The sequence below is a fragment of the Macaca fascicularis genome, chromosome 8, assembly GCF_037993035.2.
Source record: "Macaca fascicularis isolate 582-1 chromosome 8, T2T-MFA8v1.1".
In the NCBI taxonomy this organism is placed as follows: Eukaryota; Metazoa; Chordata; class Mammalia; order Primates; family Cercopithecidae; genus Macaca; species Macaca fascicularis.
In genome coordinates, this window is record NC_088382.1 from 139,407,587 (window position 1) to 139,430,435 (window position 22,849).

The 22,849-nt window shown below is 41.2% G+C and overlaps 1 protein-coding gene across 2 annotated transcripts in view; it reads right to left on the reverse strand.

Annotated features, from left to right (window-relative positions):
- Positions 1-5,147: 5,147 nt before the first annotated feature.
- GSDMC (gasdermin C) overlaps positions 5,148-22,849 on the reverse strand; it is a 44,716-nt gene continuing 27,014 nt past the window's right edge. For both annotated transcript variants that reach the window (XM_005564063.5, XM_074000057.1), the window contains 8 exons: positions 9,613-9,735; positions 9,022-9,063; positions 8,778-8,807; positions 8,456-8,482; positions 7,345-7,484; positions 6,906-7,035; positions 6,370-6,443; positions 5,148-5,672 (listed from right to left, as the gene is read on the reverse strand). In XM_005564063.5, coding sequence (XP_005564120.3) covers positions 5,433-5,672; positions 6,370-6,443; positions 6,906-7,035; positions 7,345-7,484; positions 8,456-8,482; positions 8,778-8,807; positions 9,022-9,063; positions 9,613-9,735 — 806 coding nt within the window. In that variant the 3' untranslated portion in view covers positions 5,148-5,432. The remainder of the gene's footprint in view (positions 5,673-6,369; positions 6,444-6,905; positions 7,036-7,344; positions 7,485-8,455; positions 8,483-8,777; positions 8,808-9,021; positions 9,064-9,612; positions 9,736-22,849) is intronic.

Below are 22,849 nucleotides of genomic sequence, written 5' to 3' on the forward strand. Positions count from 1 at the left end.
GAGAAGAATGGGCTCAATCAACGTATGTCAGAATGGGACAGCAAGGAAGGCAGACGTCAGCTTCAGGAGCAGGGACAAATCCAAGGGCCAGGACCCTGGGAAGCACCTCTGAAACGCCTGGCTGTAGGAATCTGGACATCTGTACAAGCGGAATTAATGTTTTTAACACCTCCTTTCTGTCAAGCACCTTGCATATATTGTATAATCCAATCTTACAACAATATCCTAAAGATAAAGCAAAAGGACAAAAAAAAATCTTGCCCCAAACCCATTCCCTTTCCATTTATTCCCTGTAGGTTTACAGGAATAAGTGAAGTGCCTGACGGCGGAGAAACTGTGTTAACAGGATTGCCACACCTATAACTTCTGAGTAACATCCCAGAACTGACACACAAAATAGTCCCGTTCCTTTCCATTGATAGTATTCACAATGCATTTATTTTACTTTTGCCTCCTCTAATATTCATAAAAGTCCCATGCCCTCCCTTCTCAGTCTTAGGAATCTGATATGCAGCCCATTGAGAACCTAGCTTAGAGCTGTACTTTCTGCATATCACCCCCAGACAAGATTTACCAAAATGGAGTCTTACTTCCTATCATTTACATTGTAAAACCTACGGACTTGAAATATAAAATCTTAATTACATATGCCACTCCTCCGTGCACCAACATGCTGAGGGTCCTGCTTCAGGTAAGGTTCCTTGATTGATGATATTCTGTATACCTAGATGTGCCAAGAGGGTGAGCCGTCCCTGAGGACATGGAGTTTCACATTTATGTTCATTTGCTTCACCATAGTAACTGATATGGTTTGGCTGTGTCCCCACCCAAATCTCATCTTGAATTGTAGCTCCTATAATTCTCAAGTGTTATGGGAGGTACGGGGTGGGAGATAATGAATCAAGCGGGCAGTTTCTCCCATACTGTTCTCATGGTAGTGAATAGTGGTAGTGAATAAATCTCATGAGATCTGATGGTTTTATAAGAGGTTTCAAGGGACAAATGAAAAGATTTCTCTTTTCGTTTGGTTCTCATTCCCTCTTCACCTGCGTCTTTTTTCTTTATAAATTACCCAGTCTCGGGTATGTCTTTATCAGCAGCATGAAACCGGACTAATACATTTTACTATTTATATGCATGCCATAATATCATGTCATATACCTTAAATATACAAAATAAAATATATTTTAAAAAAAAACAAATTTCACATATCAGAACCTCCTAGACCTCACCCTATGCAACTCTACCTTTTGCTGATTGATTTGCATCCTTTTGCTATAATAAAATGTAAATGCAAGTATGACACTTTCAATGAGTTCTGTGAGTTGTGTCAGTGAATTATTGAACCTGAAGATGTAGTGAGAAACACCAAGTTTCTAGCCAGCTGGTCAAAAGTGAAGATGTCCTGGGAACTCCCAAATTTGTAGCTGGTGTCTGAAGTGAGGGCAGTGCCCTGCATCTGCAAAATTCAGTCTGACTCCAGGTAGTTATTGTCAAAAGTCATTTTTCTGATCTCACAAAAGTGGTATTGGCTACAGTGACCCGGACTCACTGAAACATGTGCTTTGGGAAGAGAAAGAATGAGAGGGTGAGAGATGAATACTCATTGATTCCTGAATGGCTACCTAGTCCCTAGTGACCTGTGATACAAAACTGCACCTGTGCAGTGACCAGTTATGATAGAAGTTGAGGATCTCTGTTTTCTGATTGCTAACTCTGATCTTAACTGATAAGAGTTAAGCAATGGAATTTTTCTCTTTTTGAGACAGAGTCTTGCTCTGTCACCCAGGTTGGAGTGCAGTGGCACGATCTTGGCTCACTGCAGCCTCCACATCCCGGGTTCAAGCGATTCTTCTGCCTCAGCCTCTAGAGTAGCTGGGACTACAGGTGCACGCCACCACTTCTGGCTAATGTTTGTAATTTTAGTAGAGACAGCTTCATTATGTTGGCCAGGCTGGTCCCAAACTCCTGACCTCAAGTGATTCACCCGCCTCAGACTCCCAAAGCACTGGGATTACAGACATGAGCCACTGAGCTGGGCCAACAATGGAATTTAGGAAAGAGAGATCCAACTCCTAAGGGGGCTGCCTCATTGTAATGCATCAGGAAATGCAAAGTAACAAGAAAGAGCAAAACATACAATTCCTTGCTTATTGTGATCCATGGTTAAAATGGAAGAAATAGACAAGTCAAGCTTAGATTCTGGCTGGCCTGACTACAGCCTCAGGACTCAGGATCGTCATGGAAAGAATGTGCTGGGGCAGATCCTGATGCTGGATCAAGTTCAGATGCTGGCCCACTGGAGATATAGCCACTAGCCTCAAAGCCATTTCCAAAGGGAAAGGTTATGCTGAAACCTGGACAGTGAAGAAGACTGGTGTAGTTCCTAAGAGAATGGGGAAAAATGAAGAGGGTGAAATAAAGGAGAAAGAGAAAGGATGTCAGGCGTCTCATCCCAGCAGGGTGGAAATCTTTAAATGCCTATAAAGAAATGGAGTGAATAAAGCAGATGTTCATGGGCCAAAAAAAGCTCTTAATGCCACAGTCTTAGGATTTGGGATGGGAGCCCCTGCTGTTCCTCCAACAATGAAGAGTCTGCTTCATTCACCCTAGTTTGAAGGAATTAAGAAATCTGACCTCAGATCACCTGCCATGATGATCCCACAATCTAATCAGTACAAGGATTGACAAAAGGACCTGAGTTCCTTGAATGAATTCAGGGAGTTCACGTCAGAAGTCATTTCCAAAAGGGCAAAATCCCTTGATGAGGTGAGGGAACTCGGGTACAGAGAATGTTTAAAATTGTAGAAGGAGAGAGAGAGGCCTGGGCAATCATCCAAGACTGCCCAGACCTCCAGGTGAGCCCTCCTTCCCTTCCACATGCCATGACCTTAAGCACTGGAAAACACAGGTTTTAATCCAAAGTTTGCAGAGGAACAGAAACCATCTCATTTCATTTATAAGATAGTTGAGAAAAACTCATTTACCCTATTGTCTTTGTGTAAATAGAGTTTGGACAGAGCTGCTCATGCTGAGGATGAGCTTTACATGGCAGGGGAAGGTAGAGGGTGACAAGAGATTCCATACAAACACACTACAGGAAAAGAAGCGAGTAGAGGAATCAATTCAGGTAGAAAACATAGCTCAAGAAAAAGAATTGTTTTATGCCATGGAAGAATTTAAGATAAATACTTTAATAAGGCAAAACCTCAAACTGCAAAGATAAAACAACAGAAATATGTGAAGAGAGATTGCAAAGCTAAGGAAAGGAAGTGAGATCACAACACAATATCTGAACTGATAAACTGGAAAGAATTATAGTTGATAGTTGAGTTATAGACATAGAGCAAAGACCTGCCGTGATCTCAGAGAATGCAGACGAAAAAAAATCAAAGATGCAGGAATTAGACAAAATAATATATGACAGTCCTACAGGACAATTGGTACCTGTGAGGTAGAGAATCTAACTAATAGAATATGAAAGATATTTAATTATTATAAGAGGAAAAATTCCTAAAAGAATTGAATCTGCAGCTCAGAAGGCACAGTGTCCCAGGAAAAGTGACACAGAGTGACCGAGACACGGGTATTGCCTGATTAAAGTGCTTAACTTCAAGGATGAAGAAATAATTCTTCAGGCATACATTTAGATGTACATGCAAAGAGTTTGGGAAAATTTGACTAGCCTTGATCTTCTTCAAGGCATAAAGAAGTCAACAGGAGACCTTTGCATGGCTACAAAAGACTGAGGGCAAGAAGGTGTTACCTAAAAATATAATCTCTCCCCAAGGAGTTCTTCAAGAATAAAGGCAACAGGCAAAGTTTCTCAAATATGAAGGGACTTGGGGAGTGAAGCACTACTGAAAAAATTATTTGATCACAGCCATTCAAGGAATAAAATAAAATGACTGGTAGTTAGCAATGAACAAATTTAAATAGACTGGAAATGGTGGCTCACACCTGTAATCCCAGCACTTTGGGAGGCCGAAGCGGGCAGATCAGTTGAGGCCAGGAGTTCAAGACCAGCCTGGCCAACATGGTGAAACTCCGTCTGTACAAAAAACAAATACAAAAACTAGCCGAGTGTGGTGGTGCATGCCTGTAATCCCAGCTATTCAGGAAGATGAGGCACAAGAATCACTTGAACCTGGGAGGTGGAGGTTGCAGTGAGCTGAGACCATGCCACTGCATTCCAGCCTTAGTGACAGAGCGAGACTCTGTCTCAAAAAAAATAAAGAATTAACACTAAACAGACATGAGGAATATGGTTACACTCCTTGGCAATTTACAAATAATAAAATAATTGGAGATAGGAGATGATAGAAGAGCAAGATGGGAGAAGAACTCATTTTCTTGCCTTTTTTAGCAAAAAATAAGTAAACACTGTCTAAAAGTGAAGACATGACGTGAGCAATAAGGATTACTGGAATACACTGGAGTGAACTAGTGATAAGGCACTTGATTATTGTCATGTGGAAATGCGGGCCAAGGTGATTCTGATGAGACATCATATTTAAAATCTTGGTTGATGATTCTAGATGACAGGGAGCCTCTAAAGGATTTTAGGCAGAGGAGTGACATATAAAGGTTGCATTTTTTAAATTATTCCCCATGCCTGCTGTGATAAGAGCCTCCAGGATTCAAGGAGAATTTGAAGAGAACAAGATGGTGGCAGGACAACCAGCTGGGAGCAGTAGACCAGCTGTCCAGGTGAGAAGAGGAGGGCTATAGTGAGTCGGCTGGCTAGACTGTGTTGATTGGGGGTTAAGGGGAGAGAGAGGAGTCAAGGTGGACTCCCAGGTTTCAGCTTATGAGGCCAGGTGGCATTAGCAAATGACACAGAGAGCACAGAATGAGACAGATATATGACCAAGAAAATGTGATAAAATGTTAATAATGGAGGAATATGCACATACATACACACGTGGGGGCTAATATGAAACGTCAGAATCACAAAATGTTTCAAGAAAAAGAAAAAAAACCTCTTCTATATCCTTCACCCATATTCCCCAATTATTAATACTTTATCACATTTACTTGGTCATGTATCTATCATCAAGTCAACTTACTTTTTGTTGCATTTCAATATCAGTTACCGTTATCAGTACACTTCACCCAAAACAATTCAAAATGCACACTGTTAACTAGAGTCAGTATTTGTTTTTATTATTTTGAAGTAAAATTTATACATAGTGAAATGCTTACATCTTTAACATACTATTTGAGGAGTTTTGACAAATATATAAACTCTTATCAATATATAGAGTATTCCACCACCCCAAAACATTTCCTAAAGTCTCTACCCATTACTGTCTCTACTCCACCTGGAAATGCAGAGAGGCACAGCCCTCTCTCTTGCACCCATAAGGACACTCACAGCGTAGACTGGGCAAGGGCCAGTATCTCTGGACTGACTGCCCATCAGGGAGAGCTTAGGCCTCAGCCAGCTGCTGTAGCAATGAGAGAGTCCCATAGAGGGCAGACAGGGGTATCTTTGCTTCTAGATCCCAGGTTGACCTGGGGTTATCCAGCTCCATCCTCAGCCCACACTCCTCCAGCAGGCCATAGGTGATGGCCAAACCCTCACTCTGGAGTGGGGCAAGGAGCTCGGGTTTGAGGGTGAAGGGAATGCTCCAGGGGTATCTGAAGTTCGGCTCCAGGATGCTCCTTACCTAGAAGAAGGATGATCAGACTCTACAGACCAGCCTTTAAGATCAGGAAGAAAAGGCTTCTACCCAGCGTCCAGGGGCCATGCAGGATAACAGAAGGAGCAAGAGCTTTGGGATCCAGAGGACCAGAAGTAACATGCTCGTCATATCCTATGATCCGCAGATCAAGTTATGGGAAATCAGGGAGCATTGGTTCCACATCTATGAAATGGTGAAAATAAAACTCTCCTCGTAGAATAGTGGTGTTTTTATTTCTAAATGTATATGCACATATGTAAGAATACAGTAAATGCATATAAAGGTACGTATTTATATGTACATATACTTGGAGAGAGAAATTAGCAAATCATAACAGTGTAACTAGAGCAGAAGTAATTAGCAAATGGTAACAGTGTGAGTAGAGCAGGAATATTATATCCCCTTAGTCCTCAAAGTCCTGTGCTCCCATATGGCTATTTTAGACCATTGGGGAATGCTGCAGAGATTGCCATGGAAGCTAAGACCCTCCTGAGGGAGGCTCATACCCACTGGACCAGGTGTCCAGAAGGACACTGCAGCTAGGGATTTCCCAGTGGCCACCGTTGGATAAGGACTCCCCTCCCAGCATAAACCTGTATCATCTCTTTCCTCAGAATCTTTCTTCTTACCTCTGGTTCCCTCACCCTCTTCCCTGAACTTCTGGCCCCTGGGAAGTTCTCACCAGTTCCTGTTGCTGAAGCAGGATCCTCATCTCCACAGAACAGGCCAGCAAATCGTGTTGGATGTCATTCAGCACTGAGGGTGGAGGACATGTGGGGAAAGACAGTAGTGAAGAATCCAGATTTTTCCTCCCACCATAAAGCAGGAGACTCCCTGAGAGAATAACTCCAAAGTAGAGGAATAAAACCCATTAGACTTAAAGGTCAAGCTCCCTGCCCTGGGAAGCCCTTCAGAATGGTCTCCAGGATGCTAAATAAGAGGGACCAGAGGATGGGATTCAGGGGCTGAAGGCTGGAATCACCCACCTCCAGTGATCTGTGGATGAACATAAACTGGTGACTTCCTAGGCCTTAAACTCATTCTGTATCATATGGCAAGTTATCACAGTGAGCCCTCTGACCTTAGAGAGAGCTGTGATGTAAGGACGAAAGATCATGGCATTCAAAGGGTTTTGGACACATGGCATCTAACACAGCTTTTTGGGGGTCTGGGGACCAAACTTATGATTCTCCCATTCTTCCCTTTAATTAATCTTACCCATTATGGCTTCAAGGAGATAAAGAATGGGGTCCTTTGGGTTAAACCATGCAAGGTTTGAATCCTGTTGAAGTTTCTTTAGGATGGCACCACCAGGGCCATCCAAATGACCTGAGCTGTCCAATTCCAGCTATAGAAGACAGGTATTATTGTTAATAAATAATACTAATAACAGTAACATTATATAATTTTCCTGTGTCTACTGGTGATAACCAAGGGGTAGGGGTGAGGGTTCTCTACCTCCTACCGGGGTTTCCAAGCAGCCTCAGTAGTGGGGGTGGCACTTTCTGGCCCATTGTGCCCGGCGCCAGAGTCCCGAGCCTTTCTCATTCCCCTGGCATCTTGCTTATTCTTCCTCCCCCCTGTAACTTGGGAGTCGTATCTCCTAACCAATCCCATTTACAGCTTACCAGACCTATGCAACTGTGGAGCCCCTCACCATGTCCATCAGGTCCTGTAGAGCCCCTCTGTCTCCGAGCATGGCCAGGATACTATAGAACACGACATCCTGAACATCCTTTGAGAGCTGAGCCAGTGTCTTTATTTTCTGGAAAACCTCCTCTTGTAGATGCTTGAAATCTGCTCTCAGGCATCATCAATGCCAACCAGAAAGTGGGGCAAGTATTTGATTAGAACATCCTTGAAATGATAGCCTGTTTGCATGAATATGAGCCAAACTCTTCCATCCCTTTCAGCTACTAACCAAAATTGTCTCTGCTAATGGCACACTTGAGCTCTGTGGATAGAGCTGTCATAGAAGCTAAAAAGATGGACAATCCAGCATTCTGAAAAGAGGAAATAGGATACTGGGAGCAGAGATTGAGCTTTTGAAAAGACATCATCACTAATGGAAGATAATGACAAAGTGGTCATTTCTAGGACATGTCAGGAATACTGTAAAATCTAGCACTGGGCTTTAGAGGCGAAAATCTTAGGTGCTCTGGAATCAGTTTCCATATTGGTTAAATGGGATGCTATGAGGATTAAAAGAGTTTATGTAGGCCAAGCATGGTTGCTCACACTGTAATTCCAGCTCTTTGGGAGGCTGAGATGGGGGGATTGCTTGAGGCCAGGAGTTCAAGACCAGCCTGGCCAACATAGTGAGATCCCATCTCAAAAAGAAAGAGAGAGACAGAGTTTATGTATGTAAGGCACTTGGCACATATAGGCTGCCCTTATTATCGGGCAACTTTGCCAGTATCCTCAAAGTCTATGAAGAATTAACCATGGGGTGGATGTTGGGGGCCCTCTGTTTCTCCCAGGAGGCATCAGGCGCCCTCAGGGTGATCTGCTTGGGATGACAGATCACTGGATTGGAAGCTCCAATGAGGCAAGAACTTATGTCTGTTTGGTTCACAGCCATAACTTTCAAGTTCAGAATAATGTTTGTTGTCCAATAAGTCCTCAATAAACGTTTGTTTGTTTCATGAGCAAAGTGTAAATTTGGAAGTGGATCTAGATTTCTGACTTGCATGGAAACCACCAATTTAGGTGCTCAGATTTGCAGCTCCCACCTAGAAGCCCCAGGTTTCCCCTTAATAAATACTTACTTTGCCAGAAGGGTTCCTCTATTCTTCCTAGAAGGAGAATCAAGTCATCATCTCACTTCCTCATCCCCCCAAATTTGCTTTTCAGATGTTTTGGAGGGTTCTGCTCTCCTACCACCTCCTCCCTCTCACTTAACTTCTTCCTGCCCCCATCACCATTCATCCCTCCATGTTCTCAGCCTTTCTGGACCCTTTCCATTCCATATGACCAAGGGCCAGTCCCTAGGGCAGTGGTGGCAAAGGCAAGGCAGGAGCAATCTGCCCTACTTACCCCATGTGTGCAGGATGGGATCCCCACCACCACCTCCAGCAAACTCACACTCACCTACTGGGAGAATGCAAACTTGTTCGTATTCTAAAAAGAGAAATGAAATTCCTCATCAAAGAGGCTCAAAGACTGGATTTCTCCAGTCTTCTGCCTTTCTTTCCCTGAACCCCTCTTCTCTATCTGTTCCAGCCCTTTTCCCAAGGGGCCAGACTCCAAGACCTTGGGTAATAGTACCAAAGGCAATCAGGTGAGTTTTTGTTGTGCAGATTGTCCTGGGAGGGGAGGGCCATATTCCACTCACTTGGCAAATGCCCTCTCAAAAATTTCGGTTTCAGAAATAGCTCTGGAAAGAGAAAGAAAAATGTTTACTCACCAAACGTTAGTCTACCCCTACTTTTCCTCTTCTACTTCTTTCCCTCTTGGTCTCACCTCTAACTCCTCTATCCTCCCCTTATTTCCCACATGTACCATCAGTTCAGTTGAAAAACTTCCCTAGAAAGATGGATCCCCAGGCAGCCTCTCTCCCCAACAGACTCACACCATTCCCAATGTTCAAAGGAGAAAGCCTGGTTTCCCTGTGGCCCCAGGGGACAGTGGCGCAGTCAGAGGAAGGGGTCAATTGCAGGAAATGGAGGAGCCTGATTGGGGGAAAGTTCTCTGTGGGTCTGTGTGGGCTGAGCCCAAGCAGGTCTCTTGTGGGAATTCAAAGGGGGTCAGGGATCAGCAATGCCTCAGTTCTAGGCAAAAAAAACTGCCAGAGGAGGATGAGCGAGATGGTGCAATAGAAGCCTACCTGGTTCATACACCCCACACAAACACCAAATTTTAACAACTGTCTGCACAAAGAAAAGCACGATCATAGAAGCAAAAATCAGGTGAGTAATCACAGTACCTGGTTTTAACTTCATATCTTTGGGCGAGGCATTGAAGAGGGTTGGAGAGATAGTATGAAATGATGGTAGCCACTCCTCACTCCTCGCAGCACAGGAGACTAGCCTCTGGGAAATTTTGTACTCTTGGGAGAGAGGGAGAGCACAGTGACTGGGTGAAAAACTTTACATTGAACTCAGTACTGCCTTGTCATAGCAGAGAGCAGAGCCAGGCTGGGCTCAATCAGTGCCAGTGCACAAAGGGAAAATTTGGATAAGACCCAGTCAAAGGGGAATTGCCCATTCCTTCTTTCAGAACTCAAGTTTCTTGGCAAGCCTCACAAATGCCAGCCAGAGTGCTCTGGAGTCCTAGGTAAACTTAAAGGTCAGTCTAGGACAGAAGGACTGCAATATTTAGGCAATTTCTAATGCTGAGCTGGGCTCAGAGCCAGAGGACTAGAGTGACATGTGACCTAAAGAGATACCAGCTGGGGTGACTAAAAAAAGGTGCTTGTGCTACCCCACTCCCAACCTCAGGCAGTGCAGCTCACAGCAAGGAAAGTGTTTCATTCCCTTTGTTTAAGTGGAAGAGAGTGAAGAGTAGAGAGGATTCTGTCCCGCATCTGGGATGCCATCTCAGCCACAGTAGGATAGGAGACTAGGTAGAGTTGTGAGGCCCCCGTTCCAAGCCCTAGCTCCTGGACAACATCTCTAGACACCCCTGAGTGAAAAGGGAACCTACTGCCTTGAAGGGAAGAACACAGTCCTGGCAGAATTCATCATCTGCTTAATAAAGAACCACTGGGCCCTAAATAACCAGCAGCAGTACCCAGGTGGTATGTAGTGGGCCTTGGGCTCTGAGATGTACTGACCAAAGTTGTGACCCAGCATATTCCCAACTGTGGTGGCTATGGTGAAAGACTCCTTCTATTTGAGAAAAGCAGAGGGAAAAGTCAAGAGGAGGCTTTGCCTTGCATCTTAGGTACCAGTTCAGCCACAGTGGTGTAGTGCACCAAGCAGGCTCTTGGGGCCCTCAAGATCAGGTCTAGGGTCTTCAACAGCATTTCTGGACCTGCCCTGGGCCAGAGGAGAGCCCATTTCCCTAAAGGGTGAGACCCAGGCCAGACAGCATTTACCACAAGCTGACTGTTGAGCTCCTGGGCTGTCAGCAAACATATGCAGTGGCCTGGCAGAACCCCTCATGGGCCAGTGGTAATGGTGACCACAGAGAGAGCTTCTCTACCTGTGAAAAGGGGAGGGAAGAGTGGGAAAAACTTTGTCTTGTGATTTGAGTGACAGCTTAGCAGTAGTAGAGTAGAACATAAGGTAAATTTATAAGATTTTTTACTTCAATCCCTAGCTGCCAAACAGCATCTCTGCACTTACCCAGGTCCTGGGAAAACTCAGTGCTCTGAAGGAAGTGAAAAAACCTCACTGGTTTTGTCACCTGCTGATTGTAGAGCCCTAGGGCCTTGAGTGAACACAGGTGGCAGCCAAGTAGTGGTTACAGCAGGCCTTTGGTGAGACCCAGTTCTGTGCTGGCTTCAGGTCTAACCCAGTGCAGTGCCAGTGGTGGTGGCCACAGGGGTGCTTGCATCACCACACTCCCAATTCCAGGTGGCTCAGCAGAGAGAAAGAGAGACCCCATTTGTTTGGGGGAAAGTAAGGGGAAAAAGCAAGAGTCTCTGCCTGGAATTCCAGGTAATTTTTCTGGATCTTATGCAATACCACCAAAGCAGAACTTCTATGAGTCTAAAACAACCACAGAGATATTCAACAGGAAGTCCAAGTCCCTTTGAATACCTGGAAAGCCTTCTCAAGGACAGGCACAAACAAGCCCAGACTGAGAAGACTACAATAAATACCTAACTTGTCAATGCCTAGATACCAAAAACACCTACAAGAATCAGGATTATCCAGGAAAACATGACCTCACCAATGAACTAAACAAGGCACCAGGGACAAATCCTGGGGAAAAAAAGAGACATGTGACTTTTCAGATAAAGAATTCAGAATAGTATTTTGAAGAAACTCAAAGAAATTCAAGATAGTATGAGAAGGAATTCAGAATTCTATCAGGTACATTTAAAAAAGAAATTGAAATAATTAAAAAGAATTAAGCAGAAATTCTGGAGTTGAAAAATGCAATTGACATACTGAAGAATGCAAGAGAGTCACTTAATAATAGACTTGACCAAGCATAAGGAAGTATTAGTGAGCTTGAAGACAGCCTATTTGAAAATATACAGTCAGAGGAACCAAAAGAAAAAAGAATAAAAAGCAATGAAGCACACACATATGATCTAGAAAATAGCCTCAGAAAAATCTGAAAGTTGTTGACTTTAAAGAGGACATAGAGAAAGAGATAGGGTAAGAAAGTTTATCCAAAGGAATAACATTAAATAATTTCCCAAACCTATAGAAAGATATCAACATTCAAGTACAAGTCAGTTATAGAACACCATGCAGATTTAACCCAAAGCAGACTACCTCAAGGCGTCTCATAGTCAAAGTCTCAAAGATCAAGGATAAAGAAAGGATCCTAAAGCAGCAAGGAAAAAGAAACAAATAACATACAATGAAGCTGCAATATGTCTGGCAGCAGACTTTTCACTGGAAACCGTACAGGCCAGGAGAGAATGGCATGACATTTAAATTGCTGAAGAAAAAAAACTTTTATCGTAGAATAGTGTAACTGGCAAAAATATCCTCCAAGGATGAAGAGAAATAAAGACATCTCCAGACAAACAAAAGCTGAGTAATTTCATCAACACCAGACCTGTCTTATAAGAAATGTTAAAGGGAGTTCTTCAGTCTGAAAGAAAAGGACATTAATCAGCAAGAAGAAATCACCTAAAGATACAAAACTCACTGGTAATAGAAAGCACATGGAAAAACATAAACATTATAACACTATAATCGTGGCATGTAATACTCAAGCAGAAAGACTAAATGATGAATGAATCAAAAATAACAACTACAACAACTTTTCAAGACATAGTACAATAAGACATAAAGACAAACAACAAAAAGTTAGAAAGTGAGAAGGTAAAGTGTAAAATTTTTATTTTATTAGGTTTCTTTTTGCTTACTAGTTAATTTGCTTATGTAATCAATGTTAAGTTCTCATCAGTTTAAAATAATGGGTTATGAGACAGTATTTGCAACTCTGACAGTAACCCCAAATCAAAAATCTTACAATGGGTACACAAAACATAAAGCAGAAAATAAAACACCACCAGAGAAAATCACCTTCCCTAAAAGGAAGGCCAAAAAGAAGAAAAGAAGGCCACAAAACAAACAGAAAACAAATAACAAAATGGCAGGAGTAAATCCCTATTTATCAACAATAGCATTAATTGTAAATGGGCTAAACTCATCAATCAAAAGATGAAGAGTGGCTAAAAGGATTAAAAAAAAAAAAAAAAAAAAAAAAAAAAAAAAAAACAAGATTCCATGATCTGTTGCCTACAAGAAACACACTTCACCTATAAAGATACACACAGACTGAAAATAAAGGGATGGAAAAAGATATTCCATGCTAAAGGAAACCAAAAAAAAAGGCAGAAATAGCTATACTTATGTCAAACAAAATAGATTTCAAGACAAAAACTGTAAGAAGAGACAAAAAAGGTCATTATATAAAGATAAGGGGGTCAATCTAGCAACAGGATATAATGATAGTAAATATATATGCGCTCAACACTGGAGTAACCAGATATATAAAGCAAATATTATTAGAGTTAAAGAGAGAGATATTATTAGAGCTAAAGAGAGAGAGAGCTAAAGAGAGATTCTTAGAGCTAAAGAGACAGTAATAGGTGAAGACCTCAACACCCTACTTTCAGCACTGAACAGATCTCCCAGAAAGAAACTCAAGAAAGAAACATGAGACTTATTCTGCACTATAGAACAAATAGACCTAATAGATACTTACAGAAAATTTCATCTAAAGGCTGCAGAATACACATTTTTTCTCCTCACCATATGGATAATTCTCAATGATACACCATGTTAGGTGATAAAACAAGTGTTAAAACATTCCAAAATATTGAAATAATATCAACCATCTTCTCTGACCACAATGGAATAAAACTAGAAATCAACAATAAGAGGAATTTTGGAAACTATACAAATACATGGAAATTAAACAATATGCTCCTGAATGACCAGTGGGTCAAGGAAAACATTAATAAGGAAATTGAAACATTTCTTGAAACAAATGAGACTGGAAACACATCATACGAAAAGCTGTGGGACAAAGCAAAGCAGTACGAAGAGGCATATTTCTAGCTATAACTGGACAAATCAAAAAAGAAGAAAAATTTCATTAAAAACTACCTAATGATGCATCTTAAAGAACTAGAAAACAGGGCGGAGCAAGATGGCCGAATAGGAACAGCTCCAGTCTCCAACTCCCAGCGCGAGCGACACAGAAGACCGGTGATTTCTGCATTTTCAACTGAGGTACTGGGTTCATCTCACTGGGGAGTGCCGGACGATCGGTGCTGGTCAGCTGCTGCAGCCCGACCAGCGAGAGCTGAAGCAGGGCGAGGCATTGCCTCACCTGGGAAGCGCAAGGGGGAAGGGAATCCCTTTTCCTAGCCAGGGGAACTGAGACACACAACACCTGGAAAATCGGGTAACTCCCACCCCAATACTGCGCTTTAAGCAAACAGGCACACCAGGAGATCATATTCCACGCCTGGCCGGGAGGGTCCCACACCCACGGAGCCTCCCCCATTGCTAGCACAGCGGTCTGTGATCTACCGGCAAGGCAGCAGCGAGGCTGGGGGAGGGGCGCCCGCCATTGCCGAGGCTTAAGTAGGTAAACATAGCCGCTGGGAAGCTCGAACCGGGTGGAGCTCACAGCAGCTCAAGGAAACCTGCCTGTCTCTGTAGACTCCACCTCTGGGGACAGGGCACAACTATACAACAACAAAAGCAGCAGAAAACTCTGCAGACGCAAACGACTCTGTCTGACAGCTTTGAAGAGAGCAGTGGATCTCCCAACACAGAGGTTGAGATCTGAGAAGGGACAGACTCCCTGCTCAAGTGGGTCCCTGACCCCTGAGCAGCCTAACTGGGAGACATCCCCCACTAGGGGCAGTCTGATACCCCACACCTCACAGGGTGGAGTACACCCCTGAGAGGAAGCTTCCAAAGCAAGAATCAGACAGGTACACTCGCTGTTCAGAAATATTCTATCTTCTGCAGCCTCTGCTGCTGATACCCAGGCAAACAGGGTCTGGAGTGGACCTCAAGCAATCTCCAACAGACCTACAGCTGAGGGTCCTGACTGTTAGAAGGAAAACTATCAAACAGGAAGGACACCTACACCAAAACCCCATCAGTACATCACCATCATCAAAGACCAGAGGCAGATAAAACCACAAAGATGGGGAAAAAGCAGGGCAGAAAAGCTGGAAATTCAAAAAATAAGAGCGCATCTCCCCCGGCAAAGGAGCGCAGCTCATCGCCAGCAACGGATCAAAGCTGGACGGAGAATGACTTTGACGAGATGAGAGAAGAAGGCTTCAGTCCATCAAATTTCTCAGAGCTAAAGGAGGAATTACGTACCCAGCGCAAAGAAACTAAAAATCTTGAAAAAAAAGTGGAAGAATTGATGGCTAGAGTAATTAATGCAGAGAAGGTCCTAAACGAAATGAAAGAGATGAAAACCATGACACGAGAAATACGTGACAAATGCACAAGCTTCAGTAACCGACTCGATCAACTGGAAGAAAGAGTATCAGCGATTGAGGATCAAATGAATGAAATGAAGCGAGAAGAGAAACCAAAAGAAAAAAGAAGAAAAAGAAATGAACAAAGCCTGCAAGAAGTATGGGATTATGTAAAAAGACCAAATCTACGTCTGATTGGGGTGCCTGAAAGTGAGGGGGAAAATGGAACCAAGTTGGAAAACACTCTTCAGGATATCATCCAGGAGAACTTCCCCAACCTAGTAGGGCAGGCCAACATTCAAATCCAGGAAATACAGAGAACGCCACAAAGATACTCCTCGAGAAGAGCAACTCCAAGACACATAATTGCCAGATTCACCAAAGTTGAAATGAAGGAAAAAATCTTAAGGGCAGCCAGAGAGAAAGGTCGGGTTACCCACAAAGGGAAGCCCATCAGACTAACAGCAGATCTCTCGGCAGAAACTCTACAAGCCAGAAGAGAGTGGGGGCCAATATTCAACATTCTTAAAGAAAAGAATTTGAAACCCAGAATTTCATATCCAGCCAAACTAAGTTTCATAAGTGAAGGAGAAATAAAATCCTTTACAGATAAGCAAATGCTTAGAGATTTTGTCACCACTAGGCCTGCCTTACAAGAGATCCTGAAGGAAGCACTAAACATGGAAAGGAACAACCCGTACCAGCCATTGCAAAAACATGCCAAAATGTAAAGACCATCGAGGCTAGGAAGAAACTGCATCAACTAACGAGCAAAATAACCAGTTAATATCATAATGGCAGGATCAAGTTCACACATAACAATCTTAACCTTAAATGTAAATGAACTAAATGCTCCAATTAAAAGACACAGACTGGCAAACTGGATAAAGAGTCAAGACCCATCAGTCTGCTGTATTCAGGAGACCCATCTCACACGCAGAGACATACATAGGCTCAAAATAAAGGGATGGAGGAAGATTTACCAAGCAAATGGAGAACAAAAAAAAGCGGGGGTTGCAATACTAGTCTCTGATAAAACAGACTTTAAACCATCAAAGATCAAAAGAGACAAAGAAGGCCATTACATAATGGTAAAGGGATCAATTCAACAGGAAGAGCTAACTATCCTAAATATATATGCACCCAATACAGGAGCACCCAGATTCATCAAGGAAGTCCTTAGAGACTTACAAAGAGACTTAGACTCCCATACAATAATAATGGGAGACTTCAACACTCCACTGTCAACATTAGACAGATCAACGAGACAGAAAGTTAACAAGGATATCCAGGAATTGAACTCATCTCTGCAGCAAGCAGACCTAATAGACATCTACAGAACTCTCCACCCCAAATCAACAGAATATACATTCTTCTCAGCACCACATCGTACTTACTCCAAAATTGACCACGTAATTGGAAGTAAAGCACTCCTCAGCAAATGTACAAGAACAGAAATTATAACAAACTGTCTCTCAGACCACAGTGCAATCAAACTAGAACTCAGGACTAAGAAACTCAATCAAAACTGCTCAACTACATGGCAACTGAACAACCTGCTCCTGAATGACTACTGGGTACATAACGAAATGAAGGCAGAAATAAAGATGTTCTTTGAAACCAATGAGAACAAAGATACAACATACCAGAATCTCTGGGACACATTTAAAGCAGTGTGTAGAGGGAAATTTATAGCACTAAATGCCCACAAGAGAAAGCAGGAAAGATCTAAAATTGACACTCTAACGTCACAATTAAAAGAGTTAGAGAAGCAAGAGCAAACACATTTGAAAGCTAGCAGAAGGCAAGAAATAACTAAGATCAGAGCAGAACTGAAGGAGATAGAGACACAAAAAACTCTCCAAAAAATCAATGAATCTAGGAGTTGGTTTTTTGAAAAGATCAACAAAATTGACAGACCACTAGCCAGACTAATAAAGAAGAAAAGAGAGAAGAATCAAATCTACGCAATTAAAAATGATAAAGGGGATATCACCACCGACCCCACAGAAATACAAACTACCATCAGAGAATACTATAAACACCTCTACGCAAATAAACTGGAAAATCTAGAAGAAATGGATAATTTCCTGGACACTTACACTCTTCCAAGACTAAACCAGGAAGAAGTTGAATCCCTGAATAGACCAATAGTAGGCTCTGAAATTGAGGCAATAATTAATAGCCTACCAACCAAAAAAAGTCCAGGACCAGATGGATTCACAGCTGAATTCTACCAGAGGTACAAGGAGGAGTTGGTACCATTCCTTCTGAAACTATTCCAATCAATAGAAAAAGAGGGAATCCTCCCTAACTCATTTTATGAGGCCAACATCATTCTGATACCAAAGCCTGGCAGAGACACAACAAAAAAAGAGAATTTTAGACCAATATCCCTGATGAACATCGATGCAAAAATCCTCAATAAAATACTGGCAAACCGGGTTCAGCAACACATCAAAAAGCTTATCCACCATGATCAAGTGGGCTTCATCCCTGGGATGCAAGGCTGGTTCAACATTCGCAAATCAATAAACATAATCCAGCATATAAACAGAACCAAAGACAAGAACCACATGATTATCTCAATAGATGCAGAAAAGGCTTTTGACAAAATTCAACAGCCCTTCATGCTAAAAACGCTCAATAAATTCGGTATTGATGGAACGTACCTCAAAATAACAAGAGCTATCTATGACAAACCCACAGCCAATATCATACTGAATGGGCAAAAACTGGAAAAATTCCCTTTGAAAACTGGCACAAGACAGGGATGCCCTCTCTCACCACTCCTATTCAACATAGTGTTGGAAGTTCTGGCTAGGGCAGTCAGGCAAGAGAAAGAAATCAAGGGTATTCAGTTAGGAAAAGAAGAAGTCAAACTGTCCCTGTTTGCAGATGACATGATTGTATATTTAGAAAACCCCATTGTCTCAGCCCAAAATCTCCTTAAGCTGATAAGCAATTTCAGCAAAGTCTCAGGATACAAAATTAATGTGCAAAAATCACAAGCATTCTTATACACCAGTAACAGACAAACAGAGAGCCAAATCAGGAATGAACTTCCATTCACAATTGCTTCAAAGAGAATAAAATACCTAGGAATCCAACTTACAAGGGATGTAAAGGACCTCTTCAAGGAGAACTACAAACCACTGCTCAGTGAAATCAAAGAGGACACAAACAAATGGAAGAACATACCATGCTCATGGATAGGAAGAATCAATATCGTGAAAATGGCCATACTGCCCAAGGTTATTTATAGATTCAATGCCATCCCCATCAAGCTACCAACGAGTTTCTTCACAGAATTGGAAAAAACTGCTTTAAAGTTCATATGGAACCAAAAAAGAGCCCGCATCTCCAAGACAATCCTAAGTCAAAAGAACAAAGCTGGAGGCATCACGCTACCTGACTTCAAACTATACTACAAAGCTACAGTAACCAAAACAGCATGGTACTGGTACCAAAACAGAGATATAGACCAATGGAACAGAACAGAGTCCTCAGAAATAATACCACACATCTACAGCCATCTGATCTTTGACAAACCTGAGAGAAACAAGAAATGGGGAAAGGATTCCCTATTTAATAAATGGTGCTGGGAAAATTGGCTAGCCGTAAGTAGAAAGCTGAAACTGGATCCTTTCCTTACTCCTTATACGAAAATTAATTCAAGATGGATTAGAGACTTAAATGTTAGACCTAATACCATAAAAATCCTACAGGAAAACCTAGGTAGTACCATTCAGGACATAGGCATGGGCAAAGACTTCATGTCTAAAACACCAAAAGCAACGGCAGCAAAAGCCAAAATTGACAAATGGGATCTCATTAAACTAAAGAGCTTCTGCACAGCAAAAGAAACTACCATCAGAGTGAACAGGCAACCTACAGAATGGGAGAAAATTTTTGCAATCTACTCATCTGACAAAGGGCTAATATCCAGAACCTACAAAGAACTCAAACAAATTTACAAGAAAAAAACAAACAACCCCATCAAAAAGTGGGCAAAGGATATGAACAGACATTTCTCAAAAGAAGACATTCATACAGCCAACAGACACATGAAAAAATGCTCATCATCACTGGCCATCAGAGAAATGCAAATCAAAACCACAATGAGATACCATCTCACACCAGTTAGAATGGCGATCATTAAAAAGTCAGGAAACAACAGGTGCTGGAGAGGATGTGGAGAAATAGGAACACTTTTACACTGTTGGTGGGATTGTAAATTAGTTCAACCATTATGGAAAACAGTATGGCGATTCCTCAAGGATCTAGAACTAGATGTACCATATGACCCAGCCATCCCATTACTGGGTATATACCCAAAGGATTATAAATCATGCTGCTATAAAGACACATGCACACGTATGTTTATTGCGGCACTATTCACAATAGCAAAGACTTGGAATCAACCCAAATGTCCATCAGTGACAGATTGGATTAAGAAAATGTGGCACATATACACCATGGAATACTATGCAGCCATCAAAAAGGATGAGTTTGTGTCCTTTGTAGGGACATGGATGCAGCTGGAAACCATCATTCTTAGCAAACTATCACAAGAACAGAAAACCAAACACCGCATGTTCTCACTCATAGGTGGGAACTGAACAATGAGATCACTTGGACTCAGGAAGGGGAACATCACACACCGGGGCCTATCATGGGGAGGGGGGAGGGGGGAGGGGGGAGGGGGGAGGGATTGCATTGGGAGTTATACCTGATGTAAATGACGAGTTGATAGGTGCAGCACACGAACAAGGCACAAGTATACATATGTAACAAACCTGCACGTTATGCACATGTACCCTACAACATAAAGTATAATAATAATAATTTAAAAAAAAAAAAAAAAAATTAAAAAAAAAAAAAAAAAAAAAGAACTAGAAAACAAGATCAAACCAAACCCAAAATTAGAAAAAAAGAAATAATAAAGATCAGAGTAGAAATAAATGAAATTAAAGTGAAGAAAACAATACAAAAGATCAATGAAACAAAAAGATCAATGAAACAAAAAGTTGGTTTTTTGAAAAGATATACAAAAATTGACAAAACTTTAGCCAGACCAATAAAAAAAATGGAGAGAACGCAAATAAATAAAATCAGAGATGAGAAAAGAACACTACAACTGATAGAGCAGAAATTTAAAGGATCATTAGTGGCTACTATGAGCAACCATATGCAAATAAATTAGAAAATCTAGAGAAAAAGGATACATTCCTAGACATATAAAACCTACCAAGATTAAACCATGAACAAATTAAAAACCTGAACAGATCAGTACTGAGTAATGAGATTGAAGCTGTAATAAAAAGTCTCCCAGTAAAGAAAAGCCCAGGACCTGATGGATTCACTGCTGAATTCTACCAAACATTTAAAACGAAATATGAATACTAGTCTGACTCAAACTGTTCCAAAAAATAGAAGAGAGAATACTTTAAAACTCATTCTATGAGGCCAGTATTACCCAGATACCAAAACTAAACAAAGACGCATCAAAAAAAAGAAAAAGAAAAAAACCCTATAGGCAATATCTCTGATGAATATTGACGCAAAAAGTTTCAACAAAATACTAGCAAACTGAATTCAATGAAACATTAACAAGGTCATTTACAGCCAGGTGTCATGGCTCACACCTGTAATCCCAGCATTTTGGGAGGCCAATGTGGGCAGATTACTTGAGCTCAGGAGTTTGAGACCAGCCTGGGTAACATGGTGAGACCATGTCTCTACAAAAAATACAAAAATTAGCCAGGCATGGTGACACAGGCCTGTAGCCCTAGTTACTTGGGGGCTGAGGTGGGAGGATCATTTGAGCATGTGAGGCAGACGTTGCAGCGAGCCATGTTCATGTCACCACACTGCAGCCTGAGCAACAAAGTAAAACCCTGTCTCAAAAAAAAAGAAAAGATTCATCATGAGCAAGTAAGATTTATCCCAGGGATGCAAAGATGGTTCAACATACGCAAGTAAATCAATGTGATACATTCTATCAACAGAATGAAGTACAAAAACCATATGATCATTTCGATTGATGCTAAAAAGCTATTTCACAAAGTTTAACATCCCTTCATGATAAAAAACCCTTTAAAAACCAGGTATAGAAGAAAGATACCTCAACATTATAAAATCCATATATGACAGAGCCACAGCTAGTTTCATACTGAGTGGGGAAAAACTGAAAGCCTTTCCTCTTAGATCTGGAACATGACAAGGAAGTCCACATTCATTATTGCTATTTAGCATAGTGCTGGAAATCTTAGCTGGAGCAATCAAACAAGAGAAAGAACTAAAGGGCATCCAAATTGGAAAGGAAGAAGTCAAATCATCCTTGTTTGCAGATGATATGATCTTATATTTGGAAAAACCTAAAGGCTCCACTAAAAAAACTATTAGAACTATTAGAACTCCACTAAAAAAACTATTAGAACTAAAAAACTATTAGAACTATTAGAACTAAAACTATTAGAACTGTATTCCTCAGTAAAGTTGAGGAATACAAAATCAACATACAAAAATCAGTAGCATTTCTATATGCCAACAGTAAACACTCTAAAAAAGAAATTTAAAAATTAATCTCATTGACAACAGGGATAAAATTAAACACCTAGGATTTAACTTAACCAAAGAAGTGAAAAGTCTCTACAATAAAAACTATAAAACACTGATGAAAGAAATTGAAGAAGACATGAAAAAAGTGAAAAGATATTCCATGTTCATGGATTGGGAGAAATACTATTGTTAAAATGTGCATACTCCCCAGAGCAATCTATAGATTCAATGCAATCCCTATCAAAACACCAATGACATTCTTCACAGTAAGAAAAAAAAAATTCTAAAATTCATATGGAACCACAAAAGACCCAGAATAGCCAAAGCTATCCTCAGCAAAAAGAACAAAACCAGAAGAATCACATTACTGGCTTCAAATTAAACTGCAGAGCTATAGTAACCAAAACAACATGGTACTGCCATAAAAGCAGACACAAAACCAATGGAACAAAATAGAGAACTTAAAAACAAATCTATGTACCTACAGTGAACTCATCTTTGACAAAGGTGCCAAGAACATACAATGGAGAAAGGACAGTCTTTTCAATAAATGTTGCTGGGAAAACTGGATGTCCATATCCAGGAGAATGAAACTAGACCCCTATCTCTTACCATACACAAAAATCAAATCAAAATCATTTAAAGATTTAAATATAAGGCCTTAAACTATGAAACTACTAAAATAAAACATTAAGGAACCTCTTCAGGACAATGGTCTAGGCAAAGATTTCTTGAATAAATAACCCACAAGCACTGGCAACAAAAGCAAAAGTAGACAAATGGGATCACATCAAGTTAAAAAGCTTCTTCACAGCAAAGGAAACAATTAACAAAGTGAAGACACAACCCGCAGAATCGGAGAAAATATTCGCAAACTACCCATCAGAGAAGGGATTAATAACCAGAATATTTAAGAAGCTCAAATGACTCCATATAACTAAATCTAATAATCTGATTGAAAATGGGCAAAAGATGTGAGTAGACATTTCTCAAAAGAAGACATACAAATAGC